This window comes from Barbatula barbatula, assembly GCF_947034865.1.
Source record: "Barbatula barbatula genome assembly, chromosome: 11".
Classification (NCBI taxonomy): Eukaryota; Metazoa; Chordata; class Actinopteri; order Cypriniformes; family Nemacheilidae; genus Barbatula; species Barbatula barbatula.
Genome location: NC_136774.1, coordinates 5,482,531 through 5,508,661, shown reverse-complemented (window position 1 = coordinate 5,508,661; position 26,131 = coordinate 5,482,531). Strand labels below are relative to the sequence as shown.

Sequence of the window (26,131 nt, the reverse complement as noted above, 5' to 3'; positions counted from 1 at the left end):
GCAACATCCTCACTATACATATTGACTGTAATCAGGGGTTCAAATGGGCCGGGGCTGTCCGGGGCTGAGCCCCGGCACATAGGCCTATGGTCTCGCTCTGCTCCCTGCATGTGTGCTGCTCTTCTGGTGTTATGGAACGGCACTCTGTTTTGTCCGAGTATTAATCTTCAGTTTAAGTAACAATTGACCTTTTATTGACCTTTTATTGTATACACTTACATTGATAACCGCGGAAAAAATGATGTATATGCAACGAAGTAAGCCGCTTCTCATCCGGTGCGCACTGTTGTTTTTATGATTCAAGTCATAATGCGCTGTTTGTGAAGAAAGGCTCGACTTCAAATGCTGTCATTTTAATCAACTTCGAGCAGCAAATTAAAGCGGGTTGTTTATGGTGTGTGCGACAGCAACGATGCACAAGAAGATCGGTCATCTCAGTAATTGTGAAGAAGTTTTTACAAAAAAGTACTGGAAATACACAGGTCATACATACAACTCTGTGGACATTATAGATGAAGATATTTTACATTGACACAAGGGAAGCGCAAAGGCCAACAGAAAGATTTTATTCGTACGTGTAGCTTTGTAAACTGCTGCCATCTAGAATGAGTTTGATCAGCATTTTATTGTTCTTAGCAAAGGCATCGTATACGCACATAACAAATCTCAATTTAACCCCTGACTATAATAACCACGTTGGTTTGTCGGGAGGATGGAGTTATCCATTCATTTAATGCGACTCGTGTGAAAACGTGTGCTTCAAAATCTAAATGGTAAAACTGAAAAAAACTTGAGACCGATCAGATCGGATTTGGGTGTAAATAAAAAGGGTATATCTTACAAAAAGGTGGTGTGAAGCTTCAGTCCTGGATGAGGTTCAGTCGGCTTGTCTATGTTTTACCCCGCTGACCATCTGATTGTTGCAGCTTGTGGGGTTCATGCCAACTTCAGCCATCCTAAAATGCATATTTTTTTCTATTTATAATAATAATAATAATAATAATAATAATAATTCATCAGTTCACGCCATGCATTTTATTTACAGTTTTTCTAATAATAATAAGAAGAATATTAAATTGATTGATAAATTGAAACATTACATTGTACAAATAATAAATGCAAATCGTCTAGAAATGTAACCAGCTATGATTGGTAGTACTGTACGTGAATCTCTTTCTTAAACACACAAGAACCTCTGACAGGGTCTGATTCACTGCATTATACACCAAGGAGTGGATACGAGATACATTGAGACCGACAAATCTTAATTAAGCCCAGGCTGAGGCGTACAGGTAATGTGATGGACGCAGACGTGTTGACGAGCGCTTCATTTTCACAGCTCTGGAAAAACCTCGCAAACACATCATGACCTCACACATCTGCATATCTTCTAAATAGGGAGTTAAAATAACATTAGAAACAAAAGAAAGAAAAACAGACTTCGCCGCGCACCTATACGGCACCCACCGTCTCTCAGAAAGATACAGGTGGCTTGTAAGGTTAGCCGCGCTCGTCTGCAAATGAACTGTTTCTCTGGATTTTCTTTTTTTTACAGAAAAACAACGGCGCTGCATATGTCGGTAAATCTGTCAGGCTGGGCGGCGGCGGAGAAACGAGCGGACCAGTGGCAGCAAACAGCATCTTGTGTAGCTGCGAGAAAGGGCAGCGGCACTCATCATTAACTGCGCGCAGGTTCCTGCGCCCCATATGCACCCCCAGCCGTCACGCTCCCCGCACAGATGTTTCATGCTCTGAGACATGGGAAATAGAGAAAAAAGTGTGGAAGAACAGTTGTCTAAGTGCACAATAGAGGAGTGATGCTAAATGACAGTTGTGGTTGTTTTTTGGTCCTTAGAGAGTAAATACAGCTATGAGTGAACCTGAAGAGAAACGTCTGTCAAACGGAGTTGAGTTTTGTCAAATTTCATTGGATGCTAGGATTCCCGTGCCACAATAACACATCAAATGAAGTGAAAACTTTAGAACCGTCGACCCTATTTACTTTTTTATTACATGTTCCTGGTCTTATTCTTACATAGGAAAAACTGTTGCATTTTATAGTATTTATAAGGAAATTTGGATAAAGCACTATTACTTTAACACTTTTCCTTTTAATAACTATAAAACCAAAATTGACAATTCCCAAACTGATCTGAGAATCTAAAACATGCTCGCAGAGCCCACCGGGAATCTCCAGGTAGTCCTGATGACCAGTACATGCCTCAATATAAATATGTTTGATCTGTTTCCAACGCTCGGTTCTGTGAAGCAGTGACAAAGCATTGAGCAGCAGAACATTTTGTTGGACTCAGAGTCTTTATTTCGGCCCGTTGCACCCAAAACACACTAAGTATCATACTAAGCTTCTAGGTATCCGTATTTTAAACCTCAAATATGTTCTAATGGCCGAGATTGTCATGTTGGTTGTTGGTTGAAATTGGTTGTTGCTGAAATCTTACTGCATCACGACCGGTGTTGCAACAGTGTCTACAGGATCTGAAGTAAAGAACTCCCCCGAGAAACACACGTGTTTTAATCTCTAATACACGAATACATAGCAGGCGTAACATGGCTCCTCAAACCATAAACCGTTTTCTGTTAAACATTAATAAAACAGTATCTTCAGAGTCTTGGCATAACAAACTCCTACAGATTTGCTGTGTTAGTGACCCTTAAGAGGCCAGGCGTCACTTACAGAGCTTAACAGCTTCTTCAGCTACACACAGACACACACACACACAGAGAAGAGAAAATACTGCGCTTGACATGCTGACTTTCTAAAAGCACAGTCCTCCGAGAGAAAGAAATATACACGTAATCCAATAAGCAGTCGAAGGACAAGCAGTACAGGCAGTGCCGAGCATCCCAAAAGGCCCTTGAAAGAGTCCACAAAAACACAGATACAAGCACACAGCTGTTCTGACAGCATCACAATAGTTTCTCTGTCTACAATGGTGTTCTCTCTCTCTCAGACGCGATGCTTAAAGGCGTCTAGATACTGAGATATTTTCCTCTAGTGTATCACACCTCGACACACAGTCGAACGGATGGATTCGTTCTGATGTCACGCGAGGGTCATTCCACAAAACAGATGCCATGCGAGTTCTTCACATAAAACGAACTTTAACAGTGCTGGAAAAAAATTCCAGGACTTTCCAACCATGTGCTGGAAAAGAAACTATAGCATTTCGCATCCATTTGTGCAACAGGCTGTCTTAGGTTGCGTATCAACCCTTTTACAATCATTTCCCCCCTAATAAAATCAAATATTAGATATTATTGTTACAGTTACAGGTTAATATGCCTTTGTTTATTACTTTATCTGACTGAAGAGGAGGAATGTCAATCCAGTTTGCATGATTATACTCTATGTAGGACACAAATAATATTTGAAAAGAGCATAAAATAGCAAAGTATTTTGAACAAACTTGAGCACTAGATTTGTAAAACGGTCAACCCTCTTACCTATAAGGGACACTTATAACACAAAGTATGATCAAATATGGGTTTAGGTGCAGAAATGAATACTGTGAATTCTGAATTACATCGGACAAATAATGTGTTAATACTTAAACACATTATTTGTCAAATGGAATATTTACATTCAGACAAAAATGAACTACAAAATAAAACAGCATCAGTTTCACAGAATGACCGATATCAGAACATTAATATCTGGCTGTCTGTTAACAATTAGAAATGAGTGTGAACTCTCAAACGGCTCCATTGTGACCTAGAGAGAGGAAGCGCTCAGACACACTTATACCCGGTTCACGGACCGCAGAGCAGTGAATGTGAGGGTGTGTACCGTTTGTGTGTGTGTATGCGTGTTGAGAGATGAGTGTGTGAAGGTGTGTCAGGGTCAATTTGGACATTGTGAGAGTGAAAGCATTGACAGTTAAGGTCCACAAATACAAAGTGTTCGCATAAGCTGTAGCCATACACAGAGTTCTCAAAACGCATTTAGTTCACACTATAAAATATCACGAGACAAAGAAAAATACTGGACATATTCAGAACCACAAAATAGACATCATCATTTACTCGATTTTATTTCTTGCACTGTGCTGTTATCTGCCAGGTGAAAAATCTGAATGTTCTGGCTAATCGTACACTTCAACAAACCACATGATTAAAGGAATCATCCACGTATAACACAAATGGTAAAGCAGGAATTATGTATAAAAATTGTTTGTGTAATCATTAATAATAGCAATTAATACAATAATGGCTATTCATTGAACGGCTATTAATGAATTACTGGCTTTTTATTAGTTGAACAGGCAATGTGTAACGGTGGGGTACGGGGAGTAGACATACCCCATCCATCCTCTACCCATGAAATCAATTCAAATATTAATTTTCTATTAATTTTAAAACGCCTGTGCAAGATTACCGTTAATGATTTGATTCACCAACTGCTCTTCGGCAATCTGTGGGTGGACAATTAGGGTGAAAATAAATAAGGATTTTTCACCTAGCTTTATATTTACATAAGCAAACTACTCGGTCGCTAATCGCTCGCCTTTTGTTTCTGTCGGCAGAGCAAACAAAAACATTTGCTTTTTAAAGTGCGGAGAAAGAGAGCGCGAGAGACGCTGAAGTCAGACAAAGCGAGAAAGCGTTGCGATCTGGTGGAAAAGTCCGTTTGAGGCAGAACAAGCTGTTCGGGGAGTGTTTCTTCGTAGTAGTCAATGAGCAGTGGGGAATTGGGAGGCAGAATGGGTCAGACAGGCTGAGCGGTGAGCTACAGGGGCATTTCAGCTCTCCATCATCACCATCTGCTCCAACGGAATTAATAATAACTTCATTACAAATTCACTTAGCATCAGCTTCCATAAACGCAGAATCAACAGGAGTCTGATGTGTAAATACGGCGGACACTTCAGCGTTTCTGTTCATTCTTTATGGCCCTTCACACTATGACGATTAACAATAACGATAACTATATCAACATACAAAAAGGACGACGTTATGTCAATTCTAAAACAGGGTTTAAGGCGTGAATATAGATAAATATGATGTGTTGAACAGGTCAAAGAAGCGAAAGGAAAAACATATTGGTTATTTCAAATTATTTCAAAGACGAGAGGCGTTGGGAGCAGACAATACGTAAAGATTGCATTCGTTCTTCGTTTGAGTGAGTATGTTTTAAGAAATCCTGGACGTAGTTAAATAGGACATCACGAAGAGCCACATAACATTGAGGAATCAGATCAGTGTTTATCAGTATGTTTTATTGTTCATCGCCTGGAAAAAATATGTACTGAAAGCCATCCAAACTATATTGTTCCACTTTATCATTATAGTTGTGGTGTATATCCACTTGTGGTGCGATTCTTTACATTTTGGAACCATTTCCAAGTAAGCAATTAGGTACGAGAGGATTTGCCTTATTGTGAATAATCACAGCTGAAGGGGGTTGTTACCATACAAGGCGGAGTGCCACCCCTTCAGCCACGATTTATTTACAACAAAGCACTAGCCTTGAGTACATTATTGCTTTTATAAAACCGTTACCACACAATACAAATATAAAGCTGAAAAATGTGTGTCAATGCAACTTTCCTGAAGAAATATCACAAAGTCTTTCTTCCGCTGGAAAAATAGTCGGTGATCGGCGGTTAACAGCTACAAAGTGTTTCTGTTCAGAGGGTGCGTCGGGATACACCGAACTGTTAGGTGAAACGGTCAACACTGTGTTTTATTGAATGCAGATGCACGTCTAGTTTTCAACCAGCCTAAAATAACTATTCTAACACCCCTCTTGATTTCACTTCACTGGCGCGCCAGTTGCCGCCCGCATCAAGTTTAAATCGCTGACACTGGCCTGCCGAACGGTTAACGGCAATTTCGCCATTTATTTGACAAAACCAATAACGGTCTGTCTTGTTTCTAAACACAAGACAGACATTCTTGTTCATTCTCTCCTTTGCTCACTCCAGCTTTAATCCTCCTAGTAGCATGGCCTTGTGAACTTACGGTACTGTTTAGCGTGTTGACAAAATGTACAAAATGACCTACTTGTAAATTGCTTTGGATAAAAGCGTCTGCCAAATGAATAAATGTATAAAACACAGCTATTGACCAATCAGAATCTGGTACCGGAACTAACAGTTATAGAAAAGTTTATGTTTTGTAGTTAAAGTTATCGTTATTGTCATTAGTTTGAATGTCTCTAAGTTCTCTTTAAGTCTAGTTCCAGCCAAAGTATTTGCTGTAGTTATTGTTCCAACTAAAAATCGTTTGTTTCCTTCAAACAATTTACACATTTTTTGTCAATGCCTGTTGTTGATCATAATGTCACTTTCTTCGTATTGTAGTTACTAAAACTACGAAACCATGGTTACTATTGTTTATTTTTGGTGCGCAATGTATTAGAGTTTAATCAGTTTGACAACCAAATATGAATGCTGTTACCAAGGTGTTAATTTTGAGTTGTTGCTATCTGCTTATTGGTAAAGTCAATATGACCCCACCCTCAAGTCTTTATAATATAATATTTACAATATTTGTTTTATATGTCTGTCATCTGCCCAATGAAAAATCATCTTTTCGCCAAAATATAAGCAAATAAAGTGCTGAAATCAAAAGATACACATTACGTAAAATACAATCATAGAACCTCAAAAGTGGTCAGACATCTTGAAACAATCCCAAGGCTATTACTTAAACGAAGTAGTCATGCCAGTCAAGCGCTCTTACCCGAAACGTGTAAGACAACTGTAAACAGGATCCCGAGAGACACGAATGATTGGTTGAAGAAAAGCAGGACCAGTCAGGCCAGGAACAGTTCAAGTACGGTTGCATGGTAACTGTGGATGAAGAACAAGGAGCAGAGGATGATCTGTCACAAAGGGAGACATGTTCTGCGGTGACAGAAATGTGTGGAGTGGGCTCTCTGATTCGTAGCGAGTGCCAGAAATCTCGAGTGGTGACTGGAGATGGCGACTGACTGTGAGTGGCGAGTTGGCAGCGGTACGGGAGGAAGGGTCCATCTGTACACATGCTGCCAAACAGAGGAAATGACAAACTAAATATGGTCCCAATGAAGTGTTAGAAATACCTCCCTCAAATGGACAGAGGTCGAATGAACGGCACGAGGCAGACCTCGTACAAAATGAACGATTTACGACTTAGGAAGTAAAAACAATGAATGGAGTGAGATCCACATGTAAAGATTCAAAGGTCCATCTCAGTGATTTTCTTGTTACTTGTTATTCTATCCCGAATACCATATTCAAAGAGGACTCCAAGTTCAAGTTCAAATGTTTTTTTTATGAAGATCTGCTTTGTGTGAGAAACATGTATGATTCATAGATTGTCTGCAAATATTACAGAGCAAATGTTTACAGTTTTCTGGCTTGCTTTGAGATCGACTGACATGGCAAAACCCTTTCAGAATTTCGGTTATAGCGGTACACCAATTTCTCAATGCTTCCCATTCATTTTGACCTTCGTCACAGCACCTTCATTATGGATTTAGATGTACTGCCAACATTCTGGGTAAAGTAACAGTTGGTGGTTCAAATACTGCTGGCAAACCATCCAACGTAAAAAAAAGAGAATTACATCAATAAAGAGAGCGTGATCACAAACTGCTCACAATGGTCCCTGGTATTATCCTCATTCCTTCATAATGTTGCAAGTATGGTACATAAGACTGTGCAATACACTATCCACATCACATAAACTCACATAACAAGATAACATAATCTTTTGTTTGAATGAAATCAATATAATCGAATAAAATCCAGTACAGATCGGGGAATTAGATCACGTATCCAGATGTTATAAACTAGATATGACACGTTTCAACAAGTCGCGTGATTTGAGGTCTCTTTCATTTTTTATGCGTTACAGTTAGGGGTTTGTTTAAAATGACAAACTTTACTTTAAGTGGTAACAATATTTAAGCTATTGCTTGCTTAAGAATCACCCTTAGTATCATTTAAGAGAATAAATGACAGATTAACGGACTAAAATGGTTACAGAATAACAAGTTACTTAAGCAAATGATTACAAATGTTACATTGAAAGAATAGCTATGCTATTTCTCTCTAAAAACGTAAAAATATGATTTAATACGTTTTGCATGTCATTAAAAACAACATGTAAGAAAATGTCTCAATACGCACAGGTTCCTGTATATGTTAATGACAGACAATGACAAACTTTTTAATATCTTTTTCATACAGTACACCCACATATATAGTTTTAGATTCCCCCCCAAAACTAAGAGTGCTGATAAATAACCATCTCATGCTGCGATGGAAAACAACACTGCGAGTCTGCTTAGACAAGTTTCGATGAAAAACAACTTTTGCCATCCTATTGTGTTTACATGCAATACACAAAAAGACATTACGTTTGCTTGTATGGGGGAGTAACAAGCCAAATGATGGTTGTAATTTCATTCCTAAAAAAAGGAATTATAGGGTAGTTTTCTAAATATGGTGTTGTTGGAGCGAGAGGGGAATTGTTCATTTGTGTGGCACCTGCTTCAGTCTGAAGCCCAGGAGTATTCCAAGACAGATAATTCCACACATTCACGCGGGATGTTATTATAACTTCGGCGAGGTTAGAGGAAGTCACAGCGGCAATTACTCACCTCCCACCAGCCTCATTAAACCTCTGACCAACCACGGCTCGTCATTGTACGCACAGCTCGACAAGACGGCCAATCAGGGAGCAGACAGGCGGCATGCCGCCGCCCACACAGTGACAGGGTATTGAGAGGTTGTCTGTCTGAGCACCTGAAATACATTTGTTTATTCACAATGTGTCGCCTGGCCAGACGGGGAGGAGGCTTGTCTCGGCGAGCTAGAGAATAGCAGGAGGGCCGGGTTAAGTTGAAGATTGCCTCAGTCTCAGGAAGTACGATGACATGCTGCTTTTAGAACGTGTATTTGTATCAGAGTTACGAGTAAAACGCCCGCTGAGGGAAGTAAATGATGCTGCTTTTGCAGGCCAGGTTACACATCCTGTAATAAAACAAGAATTAATTTATTGAAAATAATCTAAAGTGGCCTGATCTACAAGAACGGAAAGGAAAATAAAATATGCAAAAATAAACATCATGTCATTTCAAACCTGTATGAGAGAGTCGTATACAGATTTCAAATGAAATGAAGGTAAATAAATGATGACAGAATGTGTATTTTTCAAGTAATAGTTTACCTCCAAAATGACAATTCTGTCATCATTTACACACCCTGTTGTGATTTTCTATCTTCCGCAAGACTCAAAGATGATATTTTTTGAAATATTGATAACAGAAAACCATTGGTCCCCATTGCCTCATATCGTATGGACACAAGGCCAAAAATGGTTTTCTGTTACCAACATTTTTCAAAATATCTTCTTTTGTGTTATGTAGAAGAAAGAAAGACATACAGGTTTGAAATGGCAAGATGGCGTGTAAATACTGACAGAATTTTCATTTGGAAGGTGAACAATTCCCTTCAAAATGTATAATATATCACATAAACATAACAGGCTTTCCTGTAGCTCAGTGGTTAAAGCATGGTGCTAGCAACATCAAGGCCATGGGTCCCAGGGATTGCACATATTTAGAGACAAACGTTTAGTAAGTCGTAAGTCACTTTGGATAAAAAGAATCTGTCAAATGTGTAAACTTAAATAACAGAACACATTCTTTGGTATTTGGTCTATTTCAGGGAGTCTTTTCTCTACCCACAGTGTTGATTTATATCATATAAATGATGTGTAGAAGGAGTTAAAAGCGGTATTCCTTACTGGGAAGGACCATACTGTAAGGATATTCCTCCTTCTGATGGAGAACTGACATGCAGTCGTTCCCGTAACACAGGAGAGCCATTCACCCACACAACTGTCACGAACACTTTTAACAGGAAAAAAAGAGGAGGACGTAATTCTTCATTATGTTTGATGCTTTTCAACTTCGAGACGTGTTTGATTTGATATATTTCTCACATTCCAGTGACTTTCAAGGGAGTTACCGGTACACAGTAAGAAACTTAAAAAGAGGTATGTCGTGCAAAACAGCCAGTAAGATTAAGACGAAATAATATTGACTTAATATTGAGTAATGAAAGTGCGTCTCATGGCTGACTGTTTAAACACAGCGTTCCCATGCGCAGCCCGATGAATCTGCCTCTAGATCCCACCGGAGCGGAGCGCTGATGACTAACGTGATATTTTTATTCAGTAATTATGTAACTCATCGGAAACGCAGCACAAGTGTGAAGCACATGGAAGGTGCAGATACGGTCCACACGATCCAGGAATTGTTTGCCCACCAAAGTGTTTCTGACACCTTTTGCTTTGCACATTATGTCCAGGATTGTCCTTGCCAAAGCTCTGCTTTAAAGTGACTTTATTTAAAGGCTTTGTTCTGAGTAATGTTCAAGCTAAACATTATGACTTGTTAGTGAGCTTGAACATTTACTTCATGTTCAAGACTCTTAGTGATATCAACTAACTTTGAAAAATACATATTGTCTGAAAATAGAAATGTCTCCCCTCAATAAAGTAAAGATGTTTAGGGTCTCTTACTGAATCTTTAGGATTTCCCCCCCCCATCACGTGATGAAGTTCTCATCTATATCTTAGTCTTTTTGGCTACTTTATCATCGCTGTGTGGACCTAGTCATGCATTAAAATACCTTTTCGTTAAATATTTTTAAAGACAACAAATTATGTTTTTGTATACAAACCTAATTTATTTTAAGCTTACACATTTATAATAAAAGCATTCTGAGATCATGATAAACATAATTTTTAGATTATACTTTCATTTATTCCATTTTTGAGACATTTCTGAGAAATGTGCCATACCTGAATGCCAACCAGTAACCAGTGTCTCCAGTATGCGCGAGAGGGTTTCTTACGACTAGGAGCATCTGGGTCCACCATTATTAGAGTGTATTTCCTCTCCTGAAATCATAAAATATCCTTTTATAGCAGATTTGTAAAAATAAAAACTACACAATAAATAAGGACCCTTAAAAAAACAATAAAGATTTCATTAATTATTGACATCATTTATGATTTCGATATCATTTTACTTCTTACGTCCTAACCATTTATTTTCAATCAACTTAAACACTAGCGTGGTTATATCCGTATTTTACTTTTGTTTATATCTTTGAAAAACAAAGCATATTATAATATATATTATTCTGTTCTATGCATGAGTTTTGTTTTTCTCATTAACGTGGACGTAAGAAAGTTGTATTTATTATTTTCTTCACACAGTTGCAACCATTGTGGAAACATCCGTAAGTTCAACAATCCTGAAGAACCCAGCATGGTTAGCATATGACGTATGGAAGAACGCTTTAATTGGTTACTGATATTCTCAGACCACCTTCCATTCTCACACATTCGCTGATTCGCAATCTGTTTGCGAAGTTTTCTTTACTTTATCTTTCTTTTTTTAATAGAAAACACTTTGCCATAAACAGCCTGGCACACATTTTGGGTGCTACACATTAACAATGACTGACCAACTTAATTGCTCCAACTACCCATCTCCACAAGTCCCCTTAAAGTTGAAGAACTGGGAGAGCAGATTGAATTATTGCGTGAGCACATTTGTCATCCCTGGTGCGGAGCCCAAAATCTGCCAGACCATATGATAGCGTTATTATTATACGCCTCTCTCAAGAAAACAGTACTGTCAATCACGTCTGTTGCCATGCTACAATAACCCCTCCCTACAACACTGAGAGTGAGAAAATAATTGAAACAATGTTTAACAAACTCAAAAATATAACCATGAACCAAAAACGCTAGAATAAGTGAAAATCTATTTTAAAATAAAGTAACCTTGCGGGTTTCGGTTGAACACAATACAAGCCTAGAACTATATAAATCCGTTTATTTTCAGAAGTTTATATTATATTTGTTTGTGTTTACCGTCCTTGCTTCCTCATTTGCTTTGCAGCCTCAAGACAATTTATAATCAACCGTAATCAGACAGGCCTATGTTTAAGCAAGTAAAGCATGAAACTAAAATCCCTGATGTTCTACGGTTTGCAGACCCAAATCCTCTGCTCACCTGATAGAAAGCAATAAGCTCAAACAACTATAAGCCTAATAATCGGATGATGTTTAAGTTTAAGTGATAGTGGCTGCAAGCGATATTCAAACACCCTTGAACAATGCGACCTCCTCCATGTGCTGTCATGGTAAACCCTCACCGGATCTCAGTGATCTGACCCCCCGTGGATAGATTAAAGACCCTCCACAGACCTGTTGCGTCAATTTAATTCCAACAGCTAGGATGGAGGGTCCTGAACATACACATAGACACTTTACATGTTTCACATACATACAGTATGTTTTATGTTTATATGTGTTATTATCGTATGGTAAGTATTATTAATGCTTTTGAATTCCTTTAAATTGTATTCATATTAAATCGGGTGGGTGTCCACAGTGCTTTCTTAATATACGTGCTAGGAAAAGATGTCTGATGTCACGCTGGGACATTTTCAGGAATATAAAAAAATAGCTTGAAGGTAAATATCTTTGTCAAAACTGGGTTTTCAAGTATTATTCGATAGCATCTTGTCTATCATGAAAAATGACGATTTACAGTTGCAAGCTGATGTTTAAGGACATGCCGGTGGAGGAGCCCATAGCTTTCCCTCTTTTAACAAGAGACAAAATCCACATAAAATTTCGAATGAAGGTGTAAAAATGCACATTTACCGCTAGTCCTGTGTAAACTATAGCATGCAAAGCTTTTTACACTACTTTATGGTGAGATGGCAGAGCTCACCGTGAGAGCACTGAGTCTTATCTGGTGGGTTACTGCTCATATTAACGCTTTATTCAAACGGTTTTCATACCGTATGTTTTATACATTTCAACACCAGGGTTTGCTTTTAACATATATTAAATTGTTAGAATGTAGAGTATGTAAAGTGACTTTTACCAATTGTTCCTTTGAATTCTGATATTATTGCATGTTTTTTACATTAAGTTTAAACGTTTTGTTTTCTTGGAAGGTTTATTCTTGTGATGCATTATCAACAACAATTGCTCCCCAGCATTTACATGTTTGGGGGCTCGTCCGGGATTCCCACATTTGCAAAACGTGACATTATGTGAATAGTTTTTAAAGTATAGTTCCTTTCATGTGCCTTGCTAGAATCCTTAAAAAAAGTATTAACATTTTCTTTTTAGTCGGACATGTCATGCGTTGAAACATATTTTTTGAGATAATATTGTTAAGTAATTATCATGATAATTATGTGTAATGTATTGTAGGTGTTATGGTTTTACTTTCAAAACATTATGCGGCAGTGCAGCACACTCGCCTGCCATGTTCCAATTGTAAGTTCATAACTATACATACTTTCGTATTCATTTTTATAGAATAACTGACAAGCTGTAATTATCTATGTAATCAACAGCACAACACAGATGTTGCTAATAAAGCGTGCATTGTATTTAACCCTGCATATAACCCTGAAGAAATGAGGATTGAGATGTTTAGTGTATAGAATTGAGCATTCAATGTATTCAACATGCAGTTTTAAAACTTTTATGATGGCAAATTAGTCCAAACTCTTCATTCATTATTCTGCTCTCAACAATCATGTTATTGTAACGTCAATACACTACTGACATTAAGACCTACTTCAAGTGTTTCCCCAAATAAATGCGGTGAAAGCACATGCATTATGTGGGTGTTTGTCGGTGGGGTAGAAAATATATGTGTGTACGTATATAATTAATGTGCATTTAGACAGATGGAGAAATCAAATGCAGTGGAAAGAGAGCTCAGGGAGAGAAGGTGTGAAGAGATGCGGCCCCCCTCCACCAGCTGGGACAGGGTTTGTTTAGGTGTACACAGACAATTCCTAATGTGAGCAGCATTCAATTATTTTTATCTATCTGCCTGTGAAAACGTTCAGATTTTTAGAACCCTTTTTTAAGAACCTGGGCCGCGTTTCCCGAAGCCTTCTTACCGCTACGTCGTATTTAAGTTATACCTTAAGCTGTACCTTATCGTTAAAATGTGTTTCCTGAAACGTTAAGTATACCTTAACTTCAGCGCTTGACTTCAATTATTTTTTCCTGCTATAGATGTTGATTATTTGTTGAGCACTCTGCACTTTTATTGAGTAAATAATGACACTATAGCAACATATATTATGATAATATAAATAAGGGGATCCCAAACACAGTTATAATCAAAGGAAGGCTATCTCATGGCACAACTTTTAAATAGAAAAAAGGGAAACAACACACATTCACTCCCTTCACCTGTTATTTTAAGTTTAATTTCAATATCAAAATACCTTATTGTAGGGCTGCACAATTACGGCATACTTGTTTACTTTATTCACCTTGGTATTGTAAGTTTGATTAATAATCTTGATTATATTTTAATGTTTTAATAAAAGCGGTAATAAGGTTGCGCCGCTTGCCCATCTAGAGTCCAAGCACAATAAATGTATGAATTGTTATTTGCTGGAATAAACTTTTTTAATGCACTGCAACAGCAAGTGGCTTTGCCTGACCCTCCGACCCAAAGTTTGAGAACCTTTTATTTAAATGACCATACTGCCAGTAAGTGTTGCGGGTTGATATATTTGGGCATGAGATTGCAAGTTCGCACACTCATTTCACAATTAAGTAATATCCACGATGGGATTTTGTTTGCAATTTGGATTATTTAGTCCTAATAAATGCTACTTAAACTCTTTCTAAAGTGCTTATTTTATAAAGAACGCCGCTACCTCACATAACGCAGTGAAGCAGTCCCTTGATAGAGTAAACAACTGATTGTCCTTAATTCAGCACCACCGCCATGGACAGCACCTGGTACTGTGGGACGTAAGAATATAACCTCCTAAGGAATAATGTATAGTTCGGGAAACACGGCTAGAAAAGGTGTACATATAGTGTCTACGTAGCGCTAAAAGACGTTATTCGAAATGTGCATCACGACCGCATCGCTCCCTATGTGGAAGCGAAATCTGAATCTCCCCTTAGGGAGCTTTAGGGATTCACTCTGGGACTTTAGATCTAAATGGGGCATGGTTCACATTAAAATGGTATAATAAAGAAAACATGTAAACGCTGTCGTGTGAACCTGGAAGCACACCAAGGTGCCAAAGCCAAGACTAGGAGGTGTTCTAAGCTTGGTTGCACTGGAACTGTGGTGAATGCCGGAACGATTCACGGTTCAAGGCTTGTTACAATAGCATGTGTACTAATGTATCTATATTCCTTTCCAAGCAACATTACTAGTTACAGTACTTTTTGTAAAAAATTTGGCATTACACGAGCATGTGAAATCTCATATCAGGCGCACTGATTTCTGCCTGGAGGCTTTTCGAAATATGATACAGTAGGGGTCATTTGATGTGTGCATCTATACATCTTAGCAGTAAAGAAAAGACTGCACGTCCGTCTTGAACAAACATTCATCATCGTTCAGTATCCCACGGTGAGACACACAACCTGACCCATGTTTGACCTCTGTTATGCCTGTAAAATATGATTGTGATGTTATATCATCTCAACTCTGCATTCAGTCCTCGACTTACAAGATAAAAGTGACCTCAAACGAAACCTTAAATTAATATCATTTTATGAAAGAGTTGTTGAAGTTCCTGACCTGTAACTCCGTTGACAGCAAACAGAACTCACAGAAATAGCACAGATTGTGGGTATGTATTTATATATATATATATATATATATATATATATATATATATGAAGAGTACATACAGTATATATATGAAGAGTAACTCAGTTTTTACTAATTTTCTAAAATATTGTGTTTTATTATGTTATCATGTTTTTATTGTGTTTTATTGTGTTATTTTATTGTGTTAGCTGTATTTTTAGTTAGCTGTATTGTTTTGTTATTATGGCTTAAATCAAAACAAACCAACTGCAGTTTAAATGACATCATTTGAATGCACAATAAAAAAACAAGATTTTTCAAAGACCTTAAAAAGTTATAGTGTCTCATTTTGGAACCAAACTCTTCATATACAGCTGTGTTCAAAATATAAAGTGATGTTGGACTGCTATTATTTTAAACAATACTGTATGTATGTGTATGTGTATGTGTGTGTGTGTGTGTGTGTGTGTGTGTGTGTGTGTGTAATATATATTTTACATAAGTGACTCTGCCTGTGAAAACAAAGTTATTTTTGTGAAAATAATCCAACATAATGTAGATTGTTGAAAATTTGTGCAGAAAAATCTGATTTATTCTGCATTTAGGTTTAGCAATAGACCTTGTTATGAAACCAAACGTTACATACAACTGATGCTAAAATACTGCCACCCTCACAGCCCTAAAACAACCGTAGAGAACCAAATACTGAGAATAAAACTAGAAACAGATGAAGCTAAAATGGGATGTAGAGAGAAACCAAAGCCCCTTTGTGAGTTTAGAAGTTCAAGGTTTATCTCTGACCCGATACTGAGCCTTGTTGGCCATTCAGAGGTCTATAAATATCCATCCTGCTTTATTCCCCCATTTCTCTCCACAGACACACCGGGCGATCATAAACAAACAACCACAAGCAGCTAACACCATGCAATCAATCCCAAATCTCTCTTTAAGCAGTGAAAACACTTGAACTGGCTGGGGAATTACCATATATCTGTATCTGTGTCGTGATTAAGATACAGAGACGGCTTTAAGATCATCAACAGCAGCTTAGTACAAGGTTAGCCAATCAATACGTGAATACAAACAAACTCAGCCTGTTAAATAGAGCGCAAGATGAAAAAAGACCTTAGAGTGGAAAAACAATTAGCTATTAGATACAAGTATTCGGAACAATTATATATTTCCTAATAATGTATCAAATGGCTACAGTGTTCTTCATGGTTGCTTGGAAATTGCTGCTAGTCCGTAACAACAGCTGACCGCAATACTTAGACACACTTCGTAGTTTTGAAAGATAATTTCAGTGGTAGAACAACTCTTAACCTGACGGATTCTACTGCCGCTGCTACCCGAGTAGCCTCATAGCGGCTACAACCACCCTTTGTAAGTTCTGTGTTCGGCGCGGTACACACAGCCCTGTTCATCCTCTGCCTGCAGAAGAGTGCCACATGGTTTCCAAACGTTTCTGCATTTGTCGGTTCCATCAGCTTAGTTAAAAAATTCACTTGTACTTCGCTGCCCACAGGGAAGCTTATACAGAGACATGCTTTACAACAGACACTTGCGCTTATCAACCACACTGGGGACGCCGTGAGCAGAAGTTCTATAGTGTGGCTTTAAGTATAGCAGGGATGACATATTTATATGTAGGCTAACCAGTTTTTATAGTTTTGATTTTAATTTTATTCATATCTAAAATGAGATTTTCAGTATGTGTGTTAATTTTAAGTTTTAGCAATTTTAGCATATGCTTTTGTCATTTTATAAATTATTGGTTTATTTTTAATGTTGCTATGTAAGATTCATTGATTTTTACTATAGCTTTATTTTAGTTTTGGTTTATTATTATAATTGTACGGATTTAAACTTCACATTTTCCTTGAGTTCATATTTCCCAAAATTTAAGGTCAATATTTGATTTGATTTCAATGAACAGTTACGTCTTCAAAGTTCTTATTTAACTTAGGAAGTTGCGTCACGCCGGTCCCTTTAACCAAAAGCCTACGGAGTTTTATGGAGCCTATAAGACTTTTTGGAAGATCTCCAAAACGCTTTGTATATCAAAATAACATATTTCTCATTGTTGAAGCCTAAATACAATCACCAGAAGTAAAAAGCTAACATTATAAACAAACAACACTACGGTCGGTCGACAACCCCACCAAGCCTCCGTCAACTCTTTCAAACTTTATCAAGACGTGATCCTCAAAAAAAAACACTCACAGTAAAGAAAGAGTATAGAAGTTACAAGTGATAAGCTTAGAAAAGAAAAGGGTAAAAGACTAAGGTAGATAGGAGTGTCGAAAAAAAAGACATTTAGAGCGAGAAATGAAAAAGAGATGCAAAAGGAGACAATAAAAGTACACAGAAAAACCAGAAGGGGGAGGAGTGGATAGGAGGGCTGGGTGGGCTGCTATCACGGCAGCGGATGGGACCGTTGTCAAGGGTCAAAAGGGTTGGGGGGTCAGAGCATGGGCAGTAATTGAATCCAGTCTGTAGTAGGAAAAGAGAGCCGAGATTAAACTGGGATGCGAAACACACACATTTAACACCCCTGTTTCGCTCTCTCCACATTTCCCGTACTCACATGCGGGTCACTATCTTAAGAGAATGTTTAGGGTTGGAAAGATGTCCCTGCCATCTGTGGTTCATTTTGCTACAGTATTGTTAAAGAACAAAGCCGGCACACTTAGGCTTACGCCACCCAGATGCTACAATCTATAACGGGAAGGAATTCATCTATTAAAAATAGAAGGTTATTATAGAAGCACTAACTAACATTACAGGGGTGATGACACATTGTACTGTGCCTAGCATAAGAATAACATTCAGTTATTGCTTCACAACCAAGGCCAGAATTTCATAACTCTGTCCGATCAGCATCAACTACTTTACAATATTAAAGAAACAGCCAAAACCTCTCTTCATGGTCTAATAAGACTCTTTTGTAAAGAAAACTTTAGACACTTTGTATCCCGGCGCCTAATTGTAAATGTAAATGCCAGTGAAATTTGTTTCCCGCTATGGTGCCATGGAATTGCATTAACTGTAAAAAGATTTATGTATGGATTAGTTTATACAAGATGTGGCATCACATCATTGCGGTTGCGACTCTGTCCGTGGGATATATTATTCATTTACTGTCATCAGCATCAAGCATAAATGCTTATTTCTTTCTACTACAAAATGATCTCTTTGTTCCTAAACAATAGCTCACGAAACGAGTTCCCCACGTCGTAAGGAAAACATCTAAAAGGTGACGATGTGGAAATGCGTACGGCACCTGGTATTACCAGGTGGTCTCCCATCCAACCACTGACCAGGCCAGACCCTGCTTGGCTTACGAAATCAGACGAGAGCGGGCATGCTCAGGGAATGCTCACGAAACGAGTACGTTTGTTTGTGTGGGAGAGGGTGAATGGTCATGGGCTCTCATAACCAGCGCTCCCACCGTGTCGCCACCCACTGCTGTAACTTGAACTTCATATCAACTTGCACAAATAGGCTCGATATGCAAACGCAGCACGTAGAAAAGTGATTACAGTTATTACTGAATGACTGTGGGTGACATGTATGAGGTTCGTTATCGTTCTGCGCAGCTGTGGCGTGACAAGTGTCGTCCGGCCATCGATCTCCAACCAACCGTCTCTTACTAACCCTAATATGAAGAAAGACGTGGGACATCAGCCACGAGGTTACAACTTAACCTAGCTGAAGTGTGTATAAGCATTGGGGGAGCTAACTTACAGGTTAATATTCACTTTATTCAGCTTTCATCTAACCCCACATGTAACTTGAATATTTACGCAAGTCGGTGTCTTGTCCTGATTTTTATATCGGCAGGTTTTGCTCCCGGTACTGAAACATACGCTACATATTTAATAGCGGTGTTTGGTTTGTAGAACAACAAAACTAAAATGTACGGCTTTTTTGTAGATGTTTGGCTTAACAGATCAGATCAATAAAGGTAAACATCATGTGACTACACACATATTTCGTATTGGTCGGACTGTAATGCAATTTCTGTAAATTCTTATCCATTATATGTAAAGAGAGGCATTTACATGTTTTAACCATCATCCAATAAAACTGAGAAATACGTTTCTTTTCTTTATAGGTGTTTAATGGCACACAAGTTGATTATTTAGCCGTTTAGAAAACATAATGATACCATCTGACCTTTGAAGAAATTCATGCATACTACACATATGCATATTCTCTCTTTCTTTGTTTCTGGCTTCGTCTTCATTCTGACATCTTTTTTTAAGATTCTCTGCCTCTCCCAAAGGGCTAACCTCACCCTCCAGCCCAAAGACAACTATATTTATCCCATTCCGTAGCCCACACACACATATACACACATGCATATACACTTTCTGGGGGAATGAATAGTGGATATTGTTGTTAAGCACACAGAAAATTCAAGCCAATTTATTATTAACACACAGTTTTCAAACGGTTCCAGTAGAGACGACACCATCTGGACTAGGATAAGAAAATAACAGATTCAAGAGCGATAAAAATCACAGAGCAATGTGAAATATTGTTCTTTTGTTTAAAAAGTACATTAACACCTTTATGCCGATTGTCTCCAGGAGCCCGAGTGATCCGATCTCGGATTCAGCGCTTGGCAGAGGCCTGGGAGCTCAAATGTGGCCTCTACATGAAATTATCTCAAAGCTTGTTTACACTGTTGGTGATCCACCACTTCTATATCAGAGGTCACAGCCACAATAGCAAAACTGAACCGAGTCAAGTGGACATTTTAACAACGTCAGAGTGGATTAGAAATGCACTTGTTTGTAGTTTAGAAGGGCGGATTTAGCCTTTTATTAAAGTGGAATGACACAGGCAATGTACAGGTCAGCATAAAGGTGAACCCAAACTGTTTTTGTACCAAATAATAACATACTAAGCAACAGTTTAAACTATGGCTTATGTGATTCTTAAGTATGGCTTAGTTGGACGTTGTGAGGCCAATGTATAGCCCACTTACACTTTAAACAAAATGTGGCATTGAAAAAACCAGAAAGAACTACATTTTTAAGCAAAGATTTAAAAAAAATATTACTAGATTGAAACGGATGATAAAAGTAAGAATCTTCGATTTCTAGATAGATGTTAAAAATTAAAAGACAATAAAACAATATTGAACTTTTGGGTGGCAATGTTAGACTATGTCCAAGTATAAATGTGAAGATGTTTTATTTCTCTATTCTGTCTGTCCAAACTGAGAATTTTTTAGCTTTAGACTGGTTTAAAGTTGTGTTTTATGTGTTTAATAGACAGGGTCTTACAGTGACGTTGGGCTAGTGGATAATGCGCTGTAGTGCTTGGGAGACCGGAGTTTGCGCCCCAGCTTGTGTACTTTTTTGTTAAAATGGTGTTGTAAAACGTATCTCCTTGGATGCATTCAGCCATTGTTGATGCATTCGGCCATTTTTGTGTCAAGGATTGGCAGTCAGAAACTAAATTAAATTGATTTATTTGTTGTCGTATTAGTTACAGTACTGCTAACATAATAAAAATTGATAGTCAAAATATACTTTTCAAAACATTTATTGTACTTATACTCTGTACTGTTGTGTCCTTTTACCCAACTGGCTGGGTAGATAACATTACTAAATTCTTAGGGTTGAAATAATAATTCGGGTTGACTGGATGCTGTGTGAATTACCCTGATACTGTGTATTGCATTGTGCATTTATGTCTTGTATATACTGCATGGCGCATCTGTAGCATTTTAACTTTTACACTAACACAATGAAATGCTATGGGTTCTAGTTACTTTTGTAGGTAAACCCAGAGACCACTGAACTTCGAAAGCATTGAAAAGTCTCACGATCAAACGAAATGTAAAAGTAGCCGTGATTTGCTCAAGAAGAAATTGTATGAATAGCATGTCGCAATAAATCTGGCAGTATAAAGTGTGTAACAAAAAAGCAAACGGGCACAGATGGAGTGTTTTTTCTGCGAGATGGAGATACGGCTGGTTGGGTAAGCTGAGTGATCGGCACAGGCAGATAATATATGTAAGAGAACAGAGACTCCTCGATAATCATGCTAATCCTGAACACTGCCAAACATTCAGCACACTGACACTGCCAAGAATCTGCAGAGAAACACGCACACACACACAAAATCATAGACACAAATCACGCATACGCTTACACCCAAATACACATGGACACATTGTGACTGACATACTAACAAACCAGCAAGAACGCTCGCTCACACACATCACTGTTTAAAAGATGCATTCAAAAGGATGCCCATTTCTCCGCCGCTCAGAAAGTCGTATTTTACAAAGAACGATATGGTTTCAAAGTGAAAAAAAATTATAAAAAAAAAACAAAAATCGCCCGAAGACAATTAAGCGAGGTCTCTAAAAGGCATCTGATACGCAGCTCCCTTAGAGAGGAATCTTCTAAATATAAACACTTATTGGAAATGGGTTTTTTGTTTTAACTTCAGGCAGCTATACGTGGTTTCCAAGACGACGCTTTTTTGTTTGTCTTAATGGGTGGGATACAGTAAAACCTTCTTAAACAGAAGATGCACATTTACATTGTAAGCGCAAAATGGGCAGAACTTCAAAAATGATCGTTAACATTGAAAATCTTGAATGCAACCCACCTCTTCTGTGTGGTCAACTCTCGGTCAGCGCTTGGAGGCACAAACATATTTCTGTAACTGTACGAGATAGAATCAATGTAGGCATGTATGTGTGCTTCCCTTAACCACTTTCTTCAAAGTATCCAATTAAGCATTACAATCTCGCATCTTAGTTTTCGATCCATATATAATTCCTGCACATAATTGCTGTCACTTTACATTATGTGGTAAATTAAAGCCATGCTTTTGCTACGGTCGTCTTACCGGAGGAAGTTTCTTTTCTGATTACTGTCTTCATCTTCATTAGTGTCGACATGCGGATAGAAAACCGAGCACAAAAGGAACTTTCTTCTCTTGCGTGTCTGTTTCTGTGTCATGTGCAAACTGAATTAAACATCGCAGATATTTTTAATGCATAGACATAGATAAGCGTTTTGCTCTGTAACTTTAAGCCGATATTACAGAAGCCTTAACTCAACAAAAGTTCAGTGTGTGCTTTGTCAAAATCAGGGTCAGCACCGGATCTGTACTTAGCGGTTCAAAAACGCAAGGCAAAAGGCACGTTCTGTCTGATCAGGCCCTAAGGGACAAAACTCGACTTGGAGCGATAAGGGCTTGACATCATGCTCCCCTTTTCCCCATTGTCCAATCGAATGAAAGGAGAGGCGGGCCTATCGATGTGACGACGGAACTTTACAGTTGCTTGAAACGTGACGCAGGTTGACGGTAAAGTTTCCAATAATTTGACCGTAAACACCAACTACACTATAATCCTTGACTGATAGGACAGCTGTTTCGGTGGTTACCTAGCAACATAATAAAACGCTGTGCGCTGCTCTTTTTAAAGAGTCAACCGTAGCAGCTCGAGGCCACTCGCGTTTTCGAACATAAAAGGCCAAGAAAATGTGCGAGCCGCACGCGTTGCCCCCTATTTGAAGGCGCCTGCTGTGCATCTACATTTACAAAAACGAATTAAACTCGGGAAAGACAAGAAATGTGAATCGGGCCTAAGTTGTCTGCGGCGGGTCACGCCACGCAATTTCTCAAAATTAGAATGTAAAATTATGTACCAAATAAAACATCTTCTTATTCGATACTCAGTAATATGTCCCAATAACAAAGTACAATGGTTGCTACCCATGGCCAGAAGTCTGAAGATTTTACTTTTATCATCCGTTCTTCCGTTATTTAGTAATAAACTATCTCAAGATGCACACCAGTGATGTTTTTAACTATGGTATTTTGAAAGACGCTGATAAATAGTCCTGGCTTAAACCAAGCCCTGTCTCTGAAACCAGGCATAAACACTCAACAGACATTGTTGTTGTGTAAAAAAAACTATGCTTTGAACAAGGTAGAGAACACAATTATGTTTATTAAAATCATTTGTTTTTGTGTTACCAAATTATGAACCAAATGAATGTGTTATATTTAAAATCAATGATGTTTTAGTGGTGTGAATGACCCTCTTCTGTCTTACCCCAAATCAGGTTTTTTGAACTAGAAAGCATGAAGTGTAGTTTCACAATATCAAGTATTCTTCCATTTAAAATATCAAAGAAACCTCTTTAAAAGTAAGAAATTATAACACCATTTCCTATGTGCCACAGTTTGTAATCGTTTTACAAAGGCAACACTACTAAACCAGAGCTTTCTGTAAAAGAGTCGCCATCATTGAAACGGTTTGAATGTTCAGCACCAGATTGCAGGGCTGTCCTCTGAACACAGTAGGTCTCTCAAACCGATTCTGACACCTCTCCTGTTAGTCCATCAGCGCTGCGAACACTAACACAAGCATTCACAGGCACAGAACACATCCCTTCCATGAATCTCTTCCCGATCAAGATTAATTATGGCTACTAATGCTGGCTCTGTGTGAGAACGACTGTCATAAAAGGGAAATTTTACTGCGACTCCTTTGCCATCCTCTGTGTGGGATGATGACATTGACGCCATTCGTAAACACCCACCAAAATGGCTCTCCCACTGGCAAAGGCCAGGCTTGAGATTTCTGATTTAGTTCGCCTATGTAACATGACGAATGAAAATGGTCTGGCTATGGAAGCCTTACAGAAGTTTGAAACCCTCTAGTTGACCCGCATTGTATTTTACAGCTCAAATAGTGATATTGACTAAATCAGTGTTTTAGAATAAAGAGACTTCATTTGATTTAATTATAATTCTAGTTGCGCTTTAATATGAGACCTTATTTATTCATATTAGTTAATGTATTCATTAACATGAACTTACAATAAGCAACATATTTATATAGCATTTATCAGCCATTATTCATGACACCCAAATTCAATTCAATTTTATGCTTTGCAGTTTTACATTGCCAGCCATGTTTCAGCATATCACTCACCCATAATTTGCAGTGTTTGTTGTTTCTCATCTTATTGATTTTATATAAAAGCAAATAGATCCCACAATACAAGGGTATAACAATATTTAAACCCGAATAAAAAAAAACGTAATACACCACCCATCAACGTACCGCAATGCTTCTAAAGATCTGCAGAGGCTTTACAAATGAATGTTTTTTGATCTACTCAAGCCCAAAAGGAATTACAACTCAATAACTCTGTAGCCCTTTCGCGAGGTTTCATGTACAGTGGCACTGTAGGGTCTAAACGCATGCGAGGTAACAAGCTTTCAGGCTCTCTTTGACGTATCTGCAGCAGATGAGGTCCGTCTGTGTGCTTCTCTCACCAGCCCACCCGTCTGACAAACAGCACCTCGCTGATCCGCGATAGCTAGCGTCAGGGAGCCCTCGCGACTCGCTGAGACTCGGCCCTACTCAAGACGTCAGCAACACCATCGCCATCGTTCGCAGCCAACTTAGCTTAGCCTCAAACAGAACAGATGGAGGTTCACAGAACATAGAATGCATACATTTGTACCAGTCTGGGAAACGTGTTGTAGTGAAATGTACTTTCAGTGTGACTATATCTGTATTGTACATTTTGTCATTTTTACTACTGGGAAATGGGAAGTGTAAATGTATAAACTTTCTTTCATGTACCGAATAACACTTTGTTGACTAAACATCCTGAAGAGATCTAAAACTAAAATTCTGTCAATCATTTACTCACTCTCATGACTTACTTTCTTCTGCAGAACACAAAAGGGTTTTTTTGGATTTTGAGGAATGTTAATAACCAAACAAAAATGGCCACCATTGACTTCCACTGTATGGATACAAAAACACATCTCAAAATATCTTCTTTTGTATTCTACAGGGTAAAAAAAGAGTCATATAGGTCTTGAATGACGTATGGGTGGATACTTGATGAATCCCATTAACACAATACATTTTTATACAGTTGTTGCGTACCCTAGTTTTGTATACTCTCCCTTGTGTGGGTTGTTTTTGTTTCCCGCTCTCTGCTTTCTCATTGTTGTTCAGAGGTTCTGTGATAGGATGGTCATCATGACGGACCTGTCGATTGACCAATCATCAACTGGGCTTCCAGATATAAGGCGTCTCCGGGGTAATGAGAAAGAGAGGCTTGTTTGGAATGTCTCTCTGTGGTTGTGTCACGTGTTGTTTGATCTTTGTAAACTTTTGGTGGCGGTTCGGTTACATATGGTGTTGATCCAGAGAATCAACTTACCCGATCAATACTTCGTCAGTCAAGAGAGTTGTGAAAAGGGAAGTAGGTCACGTGACTGAAGATGTTATTTCATGGTTTTGTTTGTACATAGTTTAGAGGGTGTTTGTTTAGCACCGCTCAGTTTTCCTCCTCTCTGTGGCTCATTTCAATTTATTATTCTAATGATTTTCTTGGTTTTCGTTGTTTATAGTTTGTAATAAGTAATTATTGTGTTTTCATTTGGATTATATTTTTCTTGTTGTAAATAAAGCGAACCACCCGT

At 38.3% G+C, this 26,131-nt stretch overlaps 1 protein-coding gene across 2 annotated transcripts in view; it reads right to left on the bottom strand.

Annotated features, from left to right (window-relative positions):
* pebp4 (phosphatidylethanolamine binding protein 4) overlaps positions 1-26,131 on the bottom strand; it is a 77,732-nt gene that overhangs the window by 28,909 nt on the left and 22,692 nt on the right. Inside the window, exon 4 of one of the 2 annotated variants that reach the window (XM_079467480.1) lies at positions 10,822-10,920. The exons of the other annotated variant lie outside the window; for it this stretch is intronic. Coding sequence (XP_079323606.1) covers positions 10,822-10,920 — 99 coding nt within the window. The remainder of the gene's footprint in view (positions 1-10,821; positions 10,921-26,131) is intronic. 2 annotated transcript variants of the gene reach the window in all.